The sequence below is a fragment of the Lepidochelys kempii genome, chromosome 10, assembly GCF_965140265.1.
Source record: "Lepidochelys kempii isolate rLepKem1 chromosome 10, rLepKem1.hap2, whole genome shotgun sequence".
NCBI classification, from domain to species: domain Eukaryota; kingdom Metazoa; phylum Chordata; order Testudines; family Cheloniidae; genus Lepidochelys; species Lepidochelys kempii.
Genome location: NC_133265.1, coordinates 69,174,915 through 69,196,140, shown reverse-complemented (window position 1 = coordinate 69,196,140; position 21,226 = coordinate 69,174,915). Strand labels below are relative to the sequence as shown.

Genomic DNA, 21,226 nt, shown 5'->3' with positions numbered 1-21,226 from the left:
TTGTCAAAGCGTTCAGTGCCAAAGGAACACATATGGGCAATTTTAAAGTTAGTAGCTATCTAACAGTACTGTAGAGGGTGCTTATATATTTTTGGTATGCTGCTTAGTGATAAAAGCAGAAATATTTCTATTACTTTTTTGAAAAACATTTTTATTCCTGGTTTTTACGAAAAGCTTCACTGCAGGAATTTATATTGGCTATTTCAGTTTAAAAAATATTCTTTTCCTTGAAAGCAACTTTTCTCCTCCTTTTCGTGTACAGGGAAGTGTTTTGCTATGAAGGCAAAAAAATCCTAAAGTTGCTTAACTTGATTTGTCTGATGAAATGGATGGGAAATTGTTCTCGTATTCACATGTTCTCTACAGTATCTAAAATTAATTATCTGCACTCTCATGTATTGTTTTTTCATCTGTGAATCAACTTGACTCTTGTATAATGATTTTTTCCCCTCTAAACTTTAGTTATTAATTTTGGGGGGGCCCTAGGAAAATAGGCCAGTGCAGAAAGAATGGAGAAGTGAGAGACTATCCCCACTTATATCCCTCTGCAAGCTACCTGGACTGTGGAGAGTGGTTGAGCCTTTGCCAATCCCTCTAGCACATTGGCCAGCACAGCTGAGCTGGGGGAGATGGTGTCATAACTTGCTGGTAGCACAGACCTGCACCCTGTGACCACCGCAGGAACTGAGAGGAAATTGTGCCTTAGAGGGGTGTCTCCAAATAACAATGCCTCCCAGGAGTACATCTGGGCTAGTGTGGTTTATGTACCACCCCTTGCTCAAGGCTGTGAAGGCACAGTCCAGCCCTTGGTTAGTAAGAATAACATTCCTACAGCACCAAAAACCTTTGATAGTCAAAAGGGAATTCTCTTTGCTACTTAGTTCTGTTTTTAAAATATTCAATTTTAAAATGTTTTGTAAAGATTTTACTCCCATTCAAGGATGTGCATGTCTTCAATTAATTCCTGTTCCCCATGGGAATAAAATTATTCTGTGAATCTAAATATCTGACAGTAATTTCAGGGCTTAATTTGTGGGAATAAATTTATTTCCAAACTAAGTCATTGTGTATTTATGGGGAGAGTTTTTTATATTCTAGGTTTTCCATTCATTTTAATGCCAACTGAGCTGCATCTTATTTTACGCTAACTAGGTTTGTTGCTACACTATACCAAAAAAAAATGTTGATTTTAAAAAAATAGCCTCTCTATTAAAATTATATAGCCTGTATTAGTGAAAGCTACTGTTCTCATTGAAAAAACTTAGAGGGAAGAGGGTCTTGCTTAATGCTATATGAAGCATTTCTTATCCAGATCGCTGGTTCATTTTCACATTGTGTTAATAATTTCCAGAATTTTTTACCTATCGGGTGGCGATTTTGGGGCCCATGTAAAATTAATTTGTGTCAGTTCTTAGCAAGCAAAAGGCAAAATCATGAATTGCTCTCCTTGGTTTTTCTAGGGCGAATTTTGGACTTGAAGACCGGAACAGTAAAGAAGGAAGGTCAGCAGTCCTCAATGAGGATGTGCATGGGATCAAGGCGTTCCTTCATTTGCAGAATGAGGTACACAATTCTCTATTCCTTCAATACTCTTATCCCGTCTCAGACCTCAAGATTTTGGCCCATTTTGTCACCTCGTTTAAAAATCTGAGATGTACTGTCATATGCTGATTAGACATTTCCAGTGTGCTTGCTTTTGTATCTAGCATCAATTTGCAATCTGCAATGCCTGTAATTAACAAGTAAGTCATTAAATCATAGCTGTACTAGTGTGCTATATTGTACGCTTTTCCAGAGAGCCTCAGACCATCTTAACCACTGGAGTGTAAGCCGTTGTCTCTTAAAATTTGATTATTTAAATCAAAGCTTCTGGAAAGAAGCCTTCAAAAGTAGACTGGAAACTTGGCTCTGTGGGGTCATTTTTTTTTTTGTTTTTTTCCCCAACAAACCAGTAATACTAAAAATAGGTTGAAGACGAGCAGGAATTTAGTTATGGAGTTAGCCAGCTATGTGAGAATTAATCAGTGATCAACTAGTTAATTCTAAATACATGAGTAAACGTTAGATCTGGGGGGGGCTGAGGAGGTGGGAGTTATTTCACAATTTTCAAACTTCTGGTAAGTTTCTGTGACTGTTCTGATGTTTGTTTGCCAAATAACATGCAAGAAAGTGATTAACAGGAGCCACCTGCACAAGGGAGCCTGATCCTGAATGTGGCCTCTTGGTGTCCCTGTAAGAGAAATGAATAGTTGTAATAGCAACATTAAGTAGATATAATGTGGTGAAAGGTCCATCAATGTGACTTTGAGGGGGACAAGCACACTGTCGCATTTGTTTCCTGTTTCCAATTTGTATGCTGAGAATAAATTATGCAAAAACACAAACAAACCAAAAGGTTTGAAGGTCAAATCAAGCCCAAGACCAGCCTGTCTGATTAATTTGTATGTGCATAATGTTTTGAACACACAAAGTGACACACATCCTAATTCAATATAATTATTAAATCTAATCAATTCAAGTGTGTGAAGCTGCTTGAGAGCCTTCAATCTGAGGGTGCTTTGGAAGTGTCATAGTAGTGGTGGTATAAATGTAACAGTTGCTTACTTACTTTAGGCAATATTATGGCTGGCCTTACATGGGTCCTACGGAGGGGTGAAGAAACACTAGCACCCCTGCTGATCTACAGAGGCGGCAGCTCTAATTTGGCTACTCGCATTGAGAAGCACAACAGGGAGACTCTAGCTGTGGTGGTAGCACTGTCCAAACAAGGGGCAAATGTCAGCATGGCAACAGAGTGATAGGACAGGAGGCTGCTCAGCAAGGAGGAAGAGCAGGTTCCAGCATTCCTTTCAGTATAGCAAAACCCCTGCGTGTTTCCTTTAAGGCACTGTCATACCAGCTTCTCCCAGTGCTCCACAATGCTCCAAGCTGCAACTTAGCCCCATGGTTATAGGGCTAAGCAACAGGAATTACATTTGTGCTTTGGAATCATGAAACCAGTATCCTACCCATATCCTCTCATGTACTCCAAGAATATTTTCTTCTATTATTAATTTGTAGCTACATAAAATTCATTAATTCAGGCAAATATTGACTCAGTAAGAGTATTCAGTCTGCTGTTAGTCATTTAGGATGCACCTCTTTATCTTCTGGCCCATGTTTACCGATCATGTGATGAGGTCTTTGATCAGACAGGAGCCAGACCTAATATCCAGTTTACAATTGTTCCCCAGCTTTTCGAAACAGCCATCCAAATCACAGTTACTTATAAGGCCCTGATCCTGCAAACACTAATGTGTGTGAGTAACCTTACACGCATGTGTAGTCCCATTGTGTGTCTAATTCTAAACTTTTTTTTTTACTATTTCTTTCTCTTCCTACTTCCTGGCAGTGACTAGTAAAAAATCTTAGTGAGGAAGGAGTCTTCGTACCTGAACCCCAATACATCCTCAAATATTGTGAATTATTTGAGGTTGCAATGTTTGCTGCATGATTTCTTCTTTCTTTGCCATATAGTTCCTCCTCTTTAATGAAAATAAACTCAGTTTTGTCTTTTCAAACCATTTATTTGGCTTCAAAGGGATAATTGCATATGGATGCACGATTAAAATGCAGTTAGACTCATAATTGGAAATACAAATAAATATACTCTGGTATGCAAATCAAAGTTGTAAACAGAAAGTTACTTGGTATCATTAATAGCTGTTAGCCAGGTATTAGGTAGTCAAAGCTGACTTCAGTACAAGTCAGCTGGAACTAGATATGGTCAGGAGTTTTCCAACAAAATGTTTTTTCATTGGAAAATTCCAGTTCATCAATACCAAAGCTTTCTGTAGGAATGTTCTAGTTTTGATAAAACTTCTGTCAAGTTTCTCAAGTCCAGGATGGAATGTTAGGGGGAGAGGGAGAGGCAGAGGGTGCCAGCCACAGACCAGAATAGTTACTATCCCAGTAGTTAGGACACTCCTCTGGGATGTGGGAGACCAAGGTTCTAAACTAGGGATCGGCAACCTTTGGCTTGCCGCCCGCCAGGGAAATCGGCTAGCAGGCCGAGATGGTTTGTTTACCTGCAGCGTCCACATCCCGTGGCCTGCGCCGCTTCCCACAGCCCCCATTGGGCTGGAACGGTGAACTGCAGCCAGCGGGAGCTGCGATCTGCCGAACCTGTGGACGCTGCAGGTAAACAAACCGTCCCAGCCCAGCAGCAGATTTGCCTAATGGGCCGCATGCCAAAGGTTGCCGATCCCTGTTCTAGACCCTGCTCTGCCTGATTTGGAGCAGGGAATTGAACCTGACTCTCCCATATTCCAGGTTAGCGCCCTAACCAACGGGCAATTGGATCTTCCTGTCTTTCATGTTGGAACTGTTCCATTCTGTATAAGTAATGAAATAATTCATTGGGCCAGAGAAAGAGGTTGACACACTAGCCCAGTGTTCAAAACATTCACATCTAAAACCCAGCTTCAAGTCCTGGGGTCTCCCACATCTAAGGTGAGTGACCTAACCACTGGCCTATTGCCTATTCTTGGCAGAGAGGAGGGTGTCTCTTTGATGTTTGAGATTTTTGAAAAGTCAGTTTCATCCCAATGCAGAACAGGGAGAAACTTTGAAATCTCAAAAAGTTTTGTGGGATGAGAGAATCTTTTTCTGCTTAGCTCTGTTTGGAACACAAGTAGCAGGTAGTCAGATATTGGGCCAATATATATGTACAAATTTCTGGTTTCAGAGTAGCAGCCATGTTAGTCTGTATCTGCAAAAAGAAAAGGAGGACTTGTGGCACCTTAGAGACTAACAAATGCTCAGATAAATTTGTTAGTCTCTAAGGTGTCACAAGTCCTCCTTTTCTTTATACAAATTTCTGTGACATTACATGGATAGTACATAAGTAGTTTAGGGTTTGTAGATATTTGATGTATCTATCATATATTCCAATAGAAAGGGTTATACCAAATGTGGGTCAGCATTGTTATATATGGGTGTACATACAAATGACTAATGACTAATACATAAATAATTGGTGAATACACAAGTATATAGTATGCGAATTCTCTGTGCTAATAAATCCTCTGGAAGCTGGAATTATTTTTGGATGGTTTAGCTGAGGGCCAAAATCGTATGTTTGTCTAGTTTTCGTATTTGTTTTTAAAGTGTTTGTGATCTGCTGCAGCCCGTTTCTGCTTAAACCAATCCTGGGATTCTCTGCTTCGGGCTGTGTTTTCTTCTTGTATTTCTTGTTTAGCCTTATGTTAACTGTAGGATTTTCTTTTGTGAGTCAGTAGTTTTCTTAGTGTTTGTTTTATTATTTACATCTTGAAAATAGTTGGGGCACTAAAAAGTAAAACAAACAAACAAAAACCAATGTGGGGGTTATAGTAGTAGCAACTTCTCAGGCCTTGTTTACAGTAGGGGGGGAGATCGATCTAAGTTACACAACTTCTGCTATGTGAATAATGTAACTGAAGTCAACGTACTTAGATCTACTTACCGCAGGGTCCACACTATGCAATGTCGACCTCCGATCGTTCTCCCAGTGACTCCCCTTGCGCTTTTCATTCAGGTGGAGTGCTGGAGTCGACCGGAGAGCGATCTGCGGTCGATTTTAGTGTGTCTTCACTAGACCCGCTAAATCGATTGCCGATGCATTGATCACTGCACGTCAATCCCCTAGTAAGTGTAGACAAGCCCTCAGAAAATACTTTTCTAAGACACGCAATCAAAAACCAACGCAATATTACTTGAATATATATCCTTAAATGGGGTTCAAATTGGATTTTTTTCCCCAGGCATTTATATTATCTTTCAAATGCTGGCTTGTTTTTAGGTGTGGAAATGCCCCTTTGGATCATTTACCTCTGAACAGAATAACCACCATGCGAAAAAGATACAGGTGAGTTTGTTTCAGTTGCCACTACAGTATATCATAATGAACTTTTCTAGTTGTCCATTTCACTAGCGCTAAATTTCCCAGTTTTACCCGAACAAGTCTTTGTATATCAGAATCTGACTCACGCTTCACAAATAGCATGAGATCCCATCAGAGTGGAGTGAGCACAGCATTGGGAGCTCATCACTGAGTTCTAATCCTGCCTCTGTCACTGACTCCTTAGGGTGTACCTCATCTGTAAAATGATACTTACCTATAATTAGATATGGCTTATACAGCACTTGAGCTGTTGAACATTATGTAAGAGCTGTATTAAGTATTATTACTAGTGTAATTGGTAAATTTGTATTAAAAATTGGTACTAGTACAAAATTCTATTGGCTATCAAACATTTTGTTAATAGTATTGTTTATTCTCATATAGGAATGGCCTAGGCCCAGTAAAAGAAGGAGAAGCACAGTATGCAGTAGTCCACTGCACTGGATATATCAAGGCCTGGCCACCAGCAGGTAAAAGTTCCATTAAGGGCAATATAGATAGTACTATGTACAAGACCAAACTGATCTTTAGAATCTATTGACCAACTTGCTAGTTAGACATCTGTGGCTGGATTTTCAAAGGAGACAAAGGGAGTTAGGAGCCTAAGTGCAGTGTGATTTATGTACCTATCTCCCCCAGGCTCCTTTGAAAATCCCAGCCTCAGTCTGATAAACTGATAATCTCAGCCAGGTAGCTCGTTGTGTTCAACTCGACTGTGCAACTTTTATTTACTATTTATTTACTTGCTCGGTTTGGCGTACCAGATCTGGCCAATGGGCCATCAGTACCCTGTTTCCTACACTCGATGTTTCAGAGGAAGGTGGAAAGAACCCATAAAACACCTGACCAAATTTGCTCCCTGTGATGTGCAGGTGATGCCCTAGTGCATGTGGTTGTATTATGATATTCTAAAGTTAGCATTGCTGAGAGGTACAGAAAAACTGATCACACTCTGACTGATTTCAGCTGGTTAGTCCATGTACATTTTCCTGTAAATCAGAAAGTCAGTCAGCGTCACTTTTAATGCGCATCCATATTCTCCTCAGTCTTTCAATATACTGCCCTGGTTCTCCACATACGACAGCCATTGATGTACACTGGCAGAGTATCAACTGTCATCTACAAGAGTTGCACTCTCAGAATGAGGGTACCATATGACTACAGAAGTGTAGTCCACAATTTTCAAACTTAGGTGCCTAAATAAAAATGGCTTGATTTTCAGAGGTTTTGAGGACCTGCAGCTCTCATTGAAGCGGTGGAAGCAGCAGGTACTCAGCACCTCTGAAAAACTGGCCAAAGCCAGTGCCTATTTTTAGACACCCATGTTTGAAAATTTTGGCTTCAGTTTAGGTAACGGTATACTCACTTACAAGTAATTTACTGAGTGGAGAATATTGCTATCTCTGCATCTTGATTAAGTTATTTTGTTTTGAATGTGGGATTTTGGGAAATAAGTCTTTACATGCTACTTTGAACAGCAATGAAAAAACAACTCACCTACTGTAATTCAGTATTACAAATGAGAATATTTACAGATGGGAAGAGTCTGAACACAAAGGGAGACTAAATGGAGACCAGTCCAACATCATGAAGGGATAGTTTGACTGGCCTTAGCATTTGCAGAAGTTGAATATTTTAATATTCTTTTTAGTATGTCAATTCCTGTTGAACAAGAGGTCTTGCCCTTTTGTGGTTATAGACTGAGTATACCACAAACATTATTCAGGCTACTCCAGGGATTAGGAGTGCCAAAAATCCCATTACACTAAATCTGTACATTGTTTGTTTGTGCAGATTTTAACATGCAGCTTTATATTCCTTATTGATTCTGTGCAGATTTATATTTTCAAAGGTTATATAATTATCTCACTCTCTCACACAGAGAGAGAGAGATACCTACAAAAATTAAAATGATGCATCCTTTTGGAATTTTATCAGCCTTCAGACAAGTATAATTCAGACCACATGTCATCTGCCTGTACTTTGGAACCACAAAGAAGTGTAAAAGTCCCTCTTTGCATTCCTAACGGCTGGTAATAAGATTGCTAAAGCTCATACAATTTAAATTAGTGTACTGTAACTCTCAAAATGTTTCAGTCATTTTTATCTCCAGACAGAGTAAACAGAGGTTATAAGTCCTGTAACAAAATGTACTTTTTTACTTTAAGCAAAGTTCAATTTTTAGAGTTTTTCTCCTGATACTTTCAAATGCAAGTGAATTAAATGGTCATATGCAAAATGGATACCCAGAGAAGTACACCTAGTCATGCTTAATGGGTTACTTGGGTGGTAAAGATGGTTAATTGGCACCCATCACGGCAGACCGTACACTGGTGAAAAACGCTCATTGAAGTGGACCACAGTGGTAACATGGAATGAAAGCAGAGTCAATGGAGCAAAATACAGGCAAATGCAGTACAAGGCTTAAAGTAACCTAACAACAATGTGTTCTGTACTGCTGAGGTTATGGGGCAAGTGATGCTGTTTGTTCACAATTCAGCCTGTGCACGCCTGCGGAAGCACTCCATGTAGAAGTCCAGTCTGTCATTTCAACCATCAGGAGGAGACCACGCAGAATTCTTCTTCTTGTAGTGTTGGTAGAAGGGTTCCTGTGGCTCAGTGCACTGTTCAGTTGTGTGTTGAAAATATTCCTTAAGTTGGAGATGACAAAAGTAGGCCACCCTATACCGGAAACCTGCTGACCGCTATACATGCCTCCAGCTTCCATCCAGGACACATCACACAATCCATTGTCTACAGCCAAGCCCTAAGATACAACCGAATTTGCTCCAGTCCCTCAGAAGAGACAAACACCTACAAGATCTTTATCAAGCATTCTTAAAACTACAATACCCACCTGGGGAAGAGAGGAAACACATTGACAGAGCGAGACGGGTACCTAGAAATTACCTACTACAGGACAGGCCCAACAAGGAAAATAACAGAACACTGCTGGCCATCACTTACAGCCCCCAGCTAAAACCTCTCCAACACATTATCAACAATCTACAACCTATCCTGGAAAACGATCCCTCACCCTCCCAGACCTTGGGAGGCAGGCCAGTCCTCGCTTACAGGCAGCCCCCCCAACCTGAAGCAAATACTCACCAGCAACTATACACCACACCACAGAAACACTAAACCAGGAACCAATCCCTGTAGCAAACCTTGTTGCCTACTCTGTCCCCATATCTACTGTAGCGATGCCATCAGAGGACCCAACCACATCAGCCACACCATCAGAGGCTCATTCACATCTACTAATGTTATATATGCCATCATGTGCCAGCAATTCCTCTCTGCCATGTACATTGGCCAAACCGGACAGTCCCTACGTAAAAGAATAAATGGACACAAATCAGACATCAAGAATAGTAACATGCAAAAGCCAGTAGGAGAACACTTCAGTCTTCCTGGACATTCTATAACAGATTAGAAAGTAGCTCTACTTGAACAAAAAAACTTCAAAAACAGACTTCAAAGAGAAACAGAAGAACTAAAATTCATTTGCAAATTTAACACCATTAATTTGGGCTTGAATAGGGACCGGGAGTGGCTAGCTTGTTACAAAAGCAGCTTTGCCTCTCCTGGGATTGACACCTCCTCATCTGTTATTGGGAGAGGACTGTATCCACCCTGATCGAATTGGCCCTGTCAGCAGACTTGTGAGATAACTCCCTTCTCTTCATGTGCCAGTATATTTATGTCTGCATCTGTAATTTTCACTCCATGCATCTGAAGAAGTGGGGTTTTTACCCATGAAAGCTTATGCTCAAATAAATCTGTTAGTCTTTAAGGTGCCACCGGACTCCTTGTTGTTTTTGTGGATACAGACTAACACGGCTACCCCCTGATACTTGACACCATGTAAAGTATAAAGGAAATTCTGATAACGAGACCTGCTTCTTCAGTTTTCATTCGAGCAAAGCTCGCCGCTCAAGTTAATGGGGTGTTTTATCTAAATAAGGACTGCAGGACTGACCCTCAAGTGTTGATTTCCAACATGAAATAACTATATTCTTCTTGTGCCTATATGTTCTGTCAGACCCCAAATCTTTTTTTTACTTTCAAAGAACAGTTAGACTTACATATTCTCTCAGGGTCAGACTGTCCCTAGCCCTTACATGGGTGTGGGAAGAGAAAAGGAGGTGTACCCACTGTACCCCACACAAGAGCTGGGGACTTCCGTAGTCCTTGCATGTGGGCACTTCCAGGAGAAGGCAAAGCTATGGCCCTACATCCACCCTCTTCACACTCTCTTGGAAAGGTGGCCAGGCACATTAGGAGGTGCAGGCTGTACAGTCTCAAAGTGTGGAGCAGCTTGCAAACTCCATGTGCTCTCTGGGGGTAGGGGGGAACATGGTAGTCCTAACTAGAGCTCCCCATGGGGCAATGCAGCACCACACCACCCCTAAACTGGGTAGGATCACAAAGTACATAACCTGGCCATCAGGCTTTGCTTCTGGGTAAGTAACTGTAGGGGAAATGTGGATCTGTTTTTAGGAGCAAGTGGAATATTGGCCTTGTGCAGACTGTCTGCACAGGGGGTGGATTTCTCAAAACTATTCATTTGTCAAAAACTAAATGAAAAAGTTGGTTTTGGAAAATCCAGACTCTCTTCCAGGGAGTTATATTATTTGCTTATTGTATGTGATGATGTTTTATTAAACAATGAAATACAGTGCTAAAATATTTTCAATATGGGGAAAAGACTCACTATTTGAAACTAGCTGAGTGCCCATTCCAGACTTTGATCCTACATTTGTTTTGTCTGCTGCCAACTGGCTAGAAGAACCTGTGCTTCTGATTGCATGAGAAGTGTTGTAACTAATAACCAAACGTACAAAATATACCAATTCTACTTTTTTCCAATCTGTTATTTTAAAATTTAATTTAAAACAAGTATTTGCCTTTTTTCAATTAAAGCATCATATTCCTGGAAGGAAATGAGTTTTATGCAGTCCACGTGATGTTTTCGTAATAGTTTTATTCATCACATAGCAGTGGATGGAAATATTTAGTTGAGAGAAACTACAGTATGTCAGCATGTTACTGGTTTTGCAAAGAATAAATCAAATCCAAGGCCAATGTTTTTTCCAAAGGGAAACTACAGGGAAGTCATTGTCATCAGAAGGGTCAAATAGATGGGTACCTTAGGGCACTTGAAGATTGAAAATCCTAGTAAACAAAGTTTCAAATAATACAGAATTCTGTATTTCTTTTGGGTGATTTTTTTGTGGGGAGTTGTTTTGGTTTTGTCTTTAGCTTTTTGTCTTGCAATTATTGATTCATTTCTAGTCTTCCAAGTCAGACTTACAGTAAGTGTTTAGCCACAAAATGCCAGAGTAGTTAGGTTATTTTAAAATTTTGGCCTGAATCAAAAAGTTTGTGCAAAACTGTTCCTTTTAACAAAACAAAAAATAGTTGCTTGAATACTCTTTACAGCACTGTAATTGTTAATGCTTATTAAAAAAATGACTCCCTCTTCTTTGGAATTTTTTACAAGTACTTCTTCCCCCCGCCCCCCCATTTTAAGACCCACTGAAATTTTTTTTGGTCCTTATTTTTTGAGGACTTAGATTCCTGCATACACCTATTCAAGAGGTATTATGATCTTTTAAAGTGCCATGCACATGAATGGTACTGTACAGGTAATAATAATTGATGGAGGTATAAAATAATGTGTAGCCATGCAATGGTACATCATGTACGTTTTAATTCCACTTTTATGAACAATCATAAAATATCTATTTTGCAGTTTAATATAGTTGCAGCAGTTCTCAAACTGTGGGTCAGGACAGGTAAAATGGGATCACTAGGGCCGGTTGAGACTTGCTGAGGCCCAGGGTCAAAGCCCAAGCCCGAGGGCTTCAGCCCTGGGCAGCAGGGCTCAGGTTACAGGCCCCCTGTCTGAGGCTGAAGCCCTTTGGCTTTAGATCCCTGGCCTGGGGAGGTGGGGCTTTGGTTTGGCCCACCTCTGGGGTGGCAGGGTGTGAGCGGGCTCAGGCTTCGGTCCCCCATCCTGGGGTCCTGTAGTAATTTTTGTTGTCAGAAGGGGGTCATGGTACAACGAAGTTTGAGAACCCCTGATATAGTGAAACCACAAAATCCACAAAGTCATTATTCTGCACCTATACATACACATGAAGTACAGGATTGAGGGGTTGCAGAAGGACAGGAGATAATGGCATTCTGTTGTTAGGACCAAGTTGGAAATTCATCAGGGACTGTTTAGAAAGTCACTTCCTTATGTCCACTTAAACACATGCCTTTACCTTATGGGAAACTGCTTGTTAGCACACAGTGATACTGTTAAATTAAACATGGCCTCTGGTTGCACAGTGTTCTGTTTGTGGTTCATTTTCATGTTTAGCTCTGTTGATGTTAATCGGGACAAACGTAGTGCTACATTTGTTTATTAGTAGTAGCGTATGTTTTGGTGTTGAGAAATAAAGTTTTCTACTGGCTACATGCAAGAATGTGAATAATGTGTTTTTATTCTGTTGAAGTTATTAATAGGCCAGTTTCATAGCCTTTCTCCTGGGTACAAATTTTTGGAACGCTTTTGGAATTACTAATTTTTAGGCAACTGCAGATTCTAACAAATCACATTGTGTTAAGAGTTAGATGAAGTAACGATAGTACCAGTGCATAGATCTTGTTTACCTGTCCTTATGAAATCTAAGTACATTTAATAGGGAATATATTATAGGGGAAGTACAGATCCCCTATGCACATTCACCGCAGTGTAAAATAGCATCTTTATAACCATCAGCAAGAGAATATGGAAAACAATTTCCATTCAGAACAAAAATAGGCTGCATGGAATCCTTCCAATAATAGCACCTAAATTACTTTGAGCAGGCAAGCAGGTAATCATTTTGGCATATTTTTTGCTCTAGAAGCTTTGGGAAGGGTTAGCAATTCACTGGGTCATGTACTGATTAATTCCAGGCAGTGAGATTTTTATGCATAGTGTGTCTTGTGGGATAACCCAGCTAATAAAGTTTCCACTGTGTTGCATGGACTTAATGTAATCCACCTCGCAAACAAAAAACAAAAAAAGTGAATTTTGGAACAACAGCTCCCCTGGCCAACCCTGAGCTCAGTGAGGAATGGCATTTCTTTGCTAGGTTTAATTCTGGAGATTGTTTATGTTGCTTTGGGTTTATTTGGGCAGTTGTGGACCTGAACCAAGTTCCAAAAAGGGAAAGTGTTATTGAACACATCAGCAAAAAGATTATGAGAAATGGAAACCATCCAGCTGCTTAGCTTTTGCCTTCTTTTGTGGTATATTGTGTCTTTAAGGAAACTGTAAGAAAGCTCAGTGAAACTGAAGGAAAATACCTTAAAAATGTTGTTTTTAGATTGAAAACACCATTATAAAAATGAGACCCTTCAGCTAACATTATCCAACCTGACGCCTAAATTTAAGAGCTTAAATACATATTTAGGCCAAAAATAAAAGTTGTCAGAGGAGCTAAGCGCACTTAAATCCCATTGAAGTCAGTGGGGAAAAGCGGGTCCTCAGCATCTCTGAAAATTAATCCCCTAAACACCTCAAGGCAGAGGTGCCTCATTATATTTTTAAAAGTATTGGCGGGGGGGCATGCAGCTCAAAATAAGTGACATTGTTGTATTAATAATAATTGTTGAGACCAATAGCTCCTCTTGCTATTTATATTTCTTTCTTTGTCCATCATGGCTTTTACATTTGTTTTTCCTGTATACAATTCTATTTTCAGATTATTGTTCACAGCATTATGGGGGAGAGGATAATGGATTGTGCTTAACATCTCTGCGGATTGCACACAATCCACAGGTGGACTACTTTTTGCATCTGTGAGGAAATACAGTGTGCACATGCAAAGGATTTTTATATGTTTTTGGAGCGTGGCCTCAACTAATAGCCTGATTCCAGAATTTTATTTGTCAGTGTACAAAGCTTTAAGTACATATGCTTGGTCCTCCTTTTTCACGATGCAGTTACCTCCATTTTCACAACAGGTAGCCAGATTTTGTCCCTGTGTGTATTTTTAAGCTGCTTTATGCCTTCAGATGACGACTAAATTCAGTACTTGAGAAAGACTTCCACTGTGCATAAACACAGCAGTGAAAACAAAAACAAAAACCCTACACCATGCCTCCGTAGTTCTTTCTGTATTGGTGCTTTATTTTATCCTTGATGCATTCGTGTGTTAGTGTCTTTCATTTATGTACAGAGATAAATATTCTTTACGCAGCATGGGATGTGTAGTTGTAATAGAACAGAGAGTGTAATTATATTTGTTATAGTTGGTAGTCATATTTGTTCTACTAAAGGTATTACTTTTTAACTTAACTGTTTTATGGGCCTGATTCTTACTAACATCAAGACCCCTTTGAATTCCGAGAATGGAAAGGGGCCTTGAAGGAGGTGTAACTGTAATTTATGTTCACGTTAAGAGTTCTCTACTTTGCCAGAGTTGTGTAAGGATCCTTAGTGAAAATGAGACTCAAATCCTGAATTATCCAGGGATCACCTTTTCCAAGTCTGCAAACTAAACAATTTATTTGAAAAATAGTATGGAACTCCATGTATTTTAAAACTCTATATTTAATGTGTGATTCCTTTAAAATTTACCCTTAAGTTCATATACTAGCTTGGACTGTGCATGGGCCAAAGGAAGTGTGTGGCTTTTATGCAGGGACATCAAAGAGCTTTACATGTAAAGAAGCTCGTTAAGGGCCAAATTAGGAACTTTGCATGCATTAAGAGGAAGGGCGCCACATTGGGTAGGAGATGTGGGTTCTATTCCCAGCTCTGCTTTCAACTTCTTGTATGAGGTGCTGTAGCCGTGTCCGTTCCTGGGTATTAGAGACACAAGGTGGGTGAGATCATGTCTTTTATTGGACCAACTTCTGCTGGTGAGAGAGACAAGCTTTTGAGCTACACAGTTCTGTCGCGCTCTCCTTCTCACCAAGAGAAGTTGGTCCAATAAAAATTATTACCTCACCCACGTTGTCTCTTTAACTTGTGTAACTTTGGGCAAATCACTTTTGCCTCACTTTCACCGTCTGTTGAAGGGGAACAATAAATCTTTTTCTCTACTGTAAAGTTCCTTTGAAATCTACAGGTGAAATCAGAGCTAATTATAATTATCTGAGAGTCAGAATTTGGGCCTCGGAATGTAACCTTTGCTATGAGCAATGAACAAGATGACGACTGAGTACATTGCACAAAATGCTCATTATTTTCTTGCATATTCATTTATAGTTTACTATATCTTATAACTGTGGGAAAGTGGAAAATACTGTGTAATGTTCAAAAACTGTGTGATCAAATAACACTTCTTATTATAGGAACAGTTTATCTGGAAAACCTCGTCACTAAAATTACCAGTGTTTTAGGGTTTTTATCCCATGTGCATCATGTTTAAAAAGCTATATCTGGTTCTCCTCTAAACAGTTCAAGATTCCTTGCAGTGTGATTGACTTGTATTAGGAAGTATAAATGTCAGAGGATAATAATCTCTAAACATGATCGTTGCTTCATAACTGGTAGCTGACTTTGCAATTAACTTCACTAACACATTAAACTGCTTTTTAAGTAATTCATTCTCTGTTGTGTCTTAATGCCAAGAAACATTGGGAAGAGAGCTTGTAAATAGTTTAAAATAAATCAACTGTGTTACCAATAGAAGAGTTTTTCTAAAATGTATCACAGGAAGTGGATAACTCAAAACTTAGATTGAGAAATCTACTTACTAAAGGCTTAACCAAATAATATCTAAACAACACTCATGTAAAGAGCATTTCTGTTTGTGTAACACGAGTGGAAAATAGCCTACCCGTATGCTTTGATTTTATTCACGTCTGTAATAGTTAATCCCATTGAAAAACTGAAAACAAATAGAGTTTAATGAAATCCCTATGTTTTTCAATCTCCTGTTTCCTTTTAGCATAACAAAGTATGCTGGATATTTTATAATAAAGGAAACGAATCCATTTAATTCAGAGGCAAGTGACCAGTCTAAATGTTGAAGTTGGTGTGTAATCCACATTGTACCTTTCTTTTAAAGCTGATATTTGGTGTATGCTATACCAAAGAAAAATGCATAAATTACATCTTGCAGTAATAACCTGAAAAGAAATATTACTCAAAATATTATTGCCGGCATCAGAGTCTAGCGGCTGTTGTGTATGTTTCCCTTTGTCTAACTGAAGCCAGAAGATAGTGACTAGTTTTGTTTGTGAAATTGAAACCATCTATGAAAAAAGGCAAGTGATTCTGTTTTTTCACCTTTCCTAGCAGTAACAATGGTGGTGTTGTTGTTGTTGTTTATTTTAGGAATGACTATACCAGAAGAAGATACAGATGTGGGTCAAGGTAGCAAATATTGCCTTGTGGCAATAGGGAGGCTTCAGGTAAAGACGCTCCTTTATTACATCCACTGCTGCTGAAAATGTTAGTCAATGTTGTAGTACAGTTTTATATCAGATTCTGACAGGGTCTGGTTAGAAGATATGGGTCTGTACCATGCCACAAAAAGCACAAGGCTATGGTGTCTGTGCCCAGTCAAGTGGAGTTGGATGGGCTGCAGAAATGATTATTTCTGGAAGTTTCCTGGGTACCTGACGAGGGAAACATTAGGGGGTGGAAATTGTTGTGAATAGATTTTCTCCAGTTGCTGATTTAAAAGGCTAATTAACTGGCTGGAAAACCTGTAGTTGCAAAGGCTCGTATGAAAACAATAAAATTAATGCAGTCAAGAGGGCCTAAGTACTTAAATGCTTTACAAAGCATAACTACACACACAAACACTTAATATTGCTGAAATATTATATGGCAGATCCATGCACAGAAGTCCATTGAAAGTAGTGTAAATAAGATTTTACATCTCATTTGATCAAAACATCCAAATTTGAGGCATTCTATGTGTACTGTATTTTTCCTCCCTTCATCCCTTGCTAATGGAGTCCTAGTGGATCAGAGTATTGATCTGGAGCTGGAGTAGCAGTGGTGAACCTTTTCAATCATAATAAGGAAGCCATTTTTATGTTCCTGTCTGGGAATCATGCCATTAGTAAAAACGTTTGATCCTAATGCATGGTTTCTTGTTGGCCTTCACTCATGCCCATCTGTTAGGATGGCATTGTTCACTCTTAATGGCAGAATGACAGTGTCATTGGAGTGTAGCTGCCAAACCAATATCCGTTCAGATGAGCATCATACTGGAAACGTTACCGCTTCTGCAAATAGTGTCTCCTGTGTGATGCAATATTTTTGTGGCATTGCTATGACATTTTTCACTTAATCACACTTACGTTCAAAGATAAAATACCTAAGTGGTGGACAGAAGGAAATTACGGAGTTTGCAGATGTTACAGCTGCCAAAATAGACTCTTGCCCAGAAATCCCATTAATAACTTGTGGAGCATCAAAACATCTGTTCCATAAGAGAATAGCCAGCAGGCCTTCTGTGAGTGAAGGCAAGATCAAGCAAGCAGTGGCTCAGGGGACAAGTTTAATCACAAAGAAATCAAGGTGTACAAATTTTAGAACTGTGCACTCCAAACAGTAAGCCATAAAGTGACAGCTAATCACCTCCCTGCTCTATTAACTGGTGTTTTGATGCTATTGTGCTACAGAGCAGAGAGCAAAAAGAGATTTTGTACAGATTGCCTTGTGCCTCTTTGACAGACCTGGTTGTTTAGGATGAAAGAGAAAGTCAAAGCAAAGACTTTTCTCACTCTTAGCCCATGTAGAAATGGATAGAAGTAGATTAACTTGGCTGGCTGCATAGATCTCAAGTAGGAACCTGGAAATGTTTCATTCTTTCTGAAGAACCTTGATGAAAATTTACAGAAAATCTCTGTTTTTCTTTCAACGGTGATATCTGCTGTGCTAGCATTATGCCCTTAACGTTATGTCTGTGCTGAAAGTGAAGGTGTGATTGTAGCATGGGGAGGAATACCTGTGCTACAATCACACCTCTTGCAGTGTAGACATACCCTAAGAGTCCAATGGGAGAGACCTATGTCACAGTTCTTTGGGAACTTACTTGAGTTAGCTGTTAGAACCTTCTTTGTGAGGCATCTTCGATGGGCTTGTTTTCGTATTGTTCGGTGAGTCCAGTGTGCATGTAATGGAGCGATGTTTTTGTGCTGTGGACTAGACTGAAGCCATTTCAGTTTCATTTTATTTGTGTCCTTGTTTTCTTTATGAACCCTTTAAATAGTTGACAATAAACAGATTGTGTTGTTTTAAATGAAAAAGCAACCTCTACTTATGGTGACTGTTCCTTTTCCGAATAATATTTATCTGATTGTTTGTCCTAGGTAACTAGCTCACCTGTGTGCATGGACATGAATGGAATGTCTGTTCCTACCGAGTTCTTGTCTAGACACAACTCCGATGGAATAATCACATTTGTTGATCCAAGATGTATCAGTGTGATTGGCTACCAACCACAGGTCAGTTGCTAGTTTTAAGACTGAGAGATTGGTGAGAACTAATTAAGGAAATTCTCTCTCTGTGTTTGCAAATAAAAACGTAACTTCCAAAAGATGCAACAGTTCAGCTGATCTCCAGCTGTCTGTATTCTATACCTTATCACAGTCTGATGTTGTGTCATTTATTTTGCCATACTGTGCACACGTCCTTAGCATTAAGAGCTTTCCCCTTAATTACAGGGGATTTCATTGTATCCTTTTTGGATTTATTGGTTTTTAGCACTGAACTGGTTCAAATCCTAGGCAGCTTTCAAATTTTATTTTTCAAATTAAGACATTTCTCTTAAAGCAATATAAATTCTGCTTTGAGAGATTGTTACAGTTGTCGATTTTAACTTCTCTACCAGTTTATCGAACAACAAGCAGACCTCCATTATGAAGCTTATTTTCCTTGAGGCTCATGTCTGCTCCTTTGAATAAATATTAAGGTAATATAATTGGATACTAAATGATCTCTATGTGATGGCTTTCTCACAGATAACAGCATGTTATCTTTTAATCTCAAAGAAAATAGTTTCCATATGTAAACAATTGTTCGCAGGCAAGACATTTTGTCCTTATCTGATCAATTTACTTTCATATTGATTTGAATTAGCTTTACTGTAAATTTATCAAACAAAACAGTATATTAAAGTGAATGTAGCTGGATTAATAGAGGATTTCAGTGTCCTCAGGGCTATCAACCTGGCACCTTTTAACAAGCATTAAAAATTCACTTAAAACTGTTTTTAAAGGAAAGATATATGTCTTTGCAACAGCCTAAAGGCAATGTAGGGCACCAATCCTGCAAACCCTCGCTCAGGTGAGTAGTTCAATTGAAGGTAATGTGACTGTGTGTGTGAGCAAGGATTACTCTCTAAACTAAAACCTTGTAGGATCAGCACACAGGTTTGTATTTTTACAGTTTTATATTGTGCTTTCCTAGGATCTTCTGGGAAAAGACATTTTAGAATTCTGCCATCCGGAAGATCAAAGCCATTTGAGAGAGAGTTTCCAACAGGTACTGTCCTACATTTTTTTTTTCTAGTTTCTATGCAGAACCTAACATTTCTCAATACCAGGGGTCAGGTCTGATATCTACAAGTTGAGGGTGAATCTCATGGGGTAATTCCTATTAATATTAATGTCTGTAAATCCAGTAGTTTAAACTGGATTATACACACATCTTCAAGGTGCTATATTTTCAGAAAAATAGCATTGTTTTACATGTTCTTTTCATTCTTATTTCTAAAATATAAATGAATATTCAGGGCATGTTTAGAGCCATAGTGTGGCTCCGGACTTGCCTGCCTAGAGCCCACTGACGTCAATGGGTACCACAAGGGGTTGGTTGTCTTCAGCAAGAATATGGTATTTTGAGTTGAAACCGGCTCCATTCCCGTGGTGTTTGTTTTTTTTTTTTAAACCAAATATTTAAGAGGAAAACATTAAAACAGCAAATCAGATACAGGCACACACACATCCAGAGAGAGGAATTGTCACATACACTCAGGGCTGGCCTAACTCCGGTCCCAACTGGGAATGTTACCATTGACTTCTACGGGAATACACACAGGCCAGCGCTGAGTGCTTTTGAAAATCCCATCTGTAATAGATCCTGTGGTCTAAATTCTCCACTGGTGTAAATTGGCACCACTCCATAAACTTCAGTGGAACAGTCCCAGTTTTACCCAGCTATGAATTTGGCCCTGTATAAATCATTTAAAGAAATTAAATACAGAATAAAGTAATAAAAGGCACACAACATATGGAATAGGTTCTCAGTCTGGATTCAGGTTAGCCGTGGATTTATATAGATGATTATCTATTTAAAGCATGGCACAAAACTAATTAAACCCCATAAAACCTGTATGAGGAAGATAATTCATACAATATTATTCCCATTTTATAAACTGTAAATCTGCAACTCAGAGATTATGTCTGTGCTGCAATCAGGAGTGTGATTGCAGCATGTGTAGATATACCTGGGCTAGCTTTGATCTAGCGAGCTTGCTAAAAACAGCTGAGAAGTCACAGCATCATGGGCTAGCCTCCCAAGTACAAGCCTGCCCAGGACCCTGGGTACATACTTGGATGGCTAGCCCATGCTGCTGCTTGTGCTGCTGCAGTTTCTCTGCTATTTTTAGCAAGCGAGCTAGATCAAAGCTATCTTGGGTGTGTCTACACATACTGTAAACAGCCGCACATCTTGACTGCAGTGTAAGCATATCCCGAGACACCCAATCCAGCTGCTATGGAAGTTAATGAATAGGCACTCAGTGACTTCAGTGGGAGTTAGATCAGGCCAAAAGGGTCTCCTGATGCTGCACTGTTGAAGTCAGTGGGAGTTCTGTCATTGACTCCATTGACTCCATGTGCTTATGGTTATTCATTAGTTTTAAGTATTTTGATGGATCAAGACCTAAGTGTCTTGTTCCGGGTTCACACAGCAAGCTGTTGGAAGAGCCAGAGATTAAAAGTGTGGAGTTATAGGCCTTGCATCCCAGGTTCAATCCACTAAATCATTTTGCCTCTATCTTCGGTGGAGAATTCCTTCTTTGAATATTCAGTACAGTAGCAATGCAATCCAGGCTATTTCCATCAATGACTAAAAGACAATTAAACAAGTTATCTGTACACCAGATGGTTTTCATTTCCGAAGAATCTTTTTGTTTTTTGATAGAGGTTAAACATTAGCTTTGAATCTTCTTGTGTTATCGTGTTTGTGTGCACTGTTTTAAGACAGTTCAGGTTTTTCCCACCAAAGACTTCCATGCTTTATATATTATTACAAAGTTAATATTTGCTTATTTCAGATCGCAGAGCAAT

At 39.3% G+C, this 21,226-nt stretch overlaps 1 protein-coding gene across 4 annotated transcripts in view; it reads left to right on the top strand.

Moving 5' to 3' along the window:
* Positions 1 to 21,226, top strand: part of ARNT2 (aryl hydrocarbon receptor nuclear translocator 2) — a 132,828-nt gene that overhangs the window by 73,943 nt on the left and 37,659 nt on the right. For all 4 annotated transcript variants that reach the window (XM_073304107.1, XM_073304108.1, XM_073304110.1 and 1 more), the window contains exons 6-11: positions 1,461 to 1,563; positions 5,822 to 5,887; positions 6,308 to 6,393; positions 16,254 to 16,330; positions 18,245 to 18,379; positions 19,344 to 19,418. In XM_073304107.1, coding sequence (XP_073160208.1) covers positions 1,461 to 1,563; positions 5,822 to 5,887; positions 6,308 to 6,393; positions 16,254 to 16,330; positions 18,245 to 18,379; positions 19,344 to 19,418 — 542 coding nt within the window. The remainder of the gene's footprint in view (positions 1 to 1,460; positions 1,564 to 5,821; positions 5,888 to 6,307; positions 6,394 to 16,253; positions 16,331 to 18,244; positions 18,380 to 19,343; positions 19,419 to 21,226) is intronic.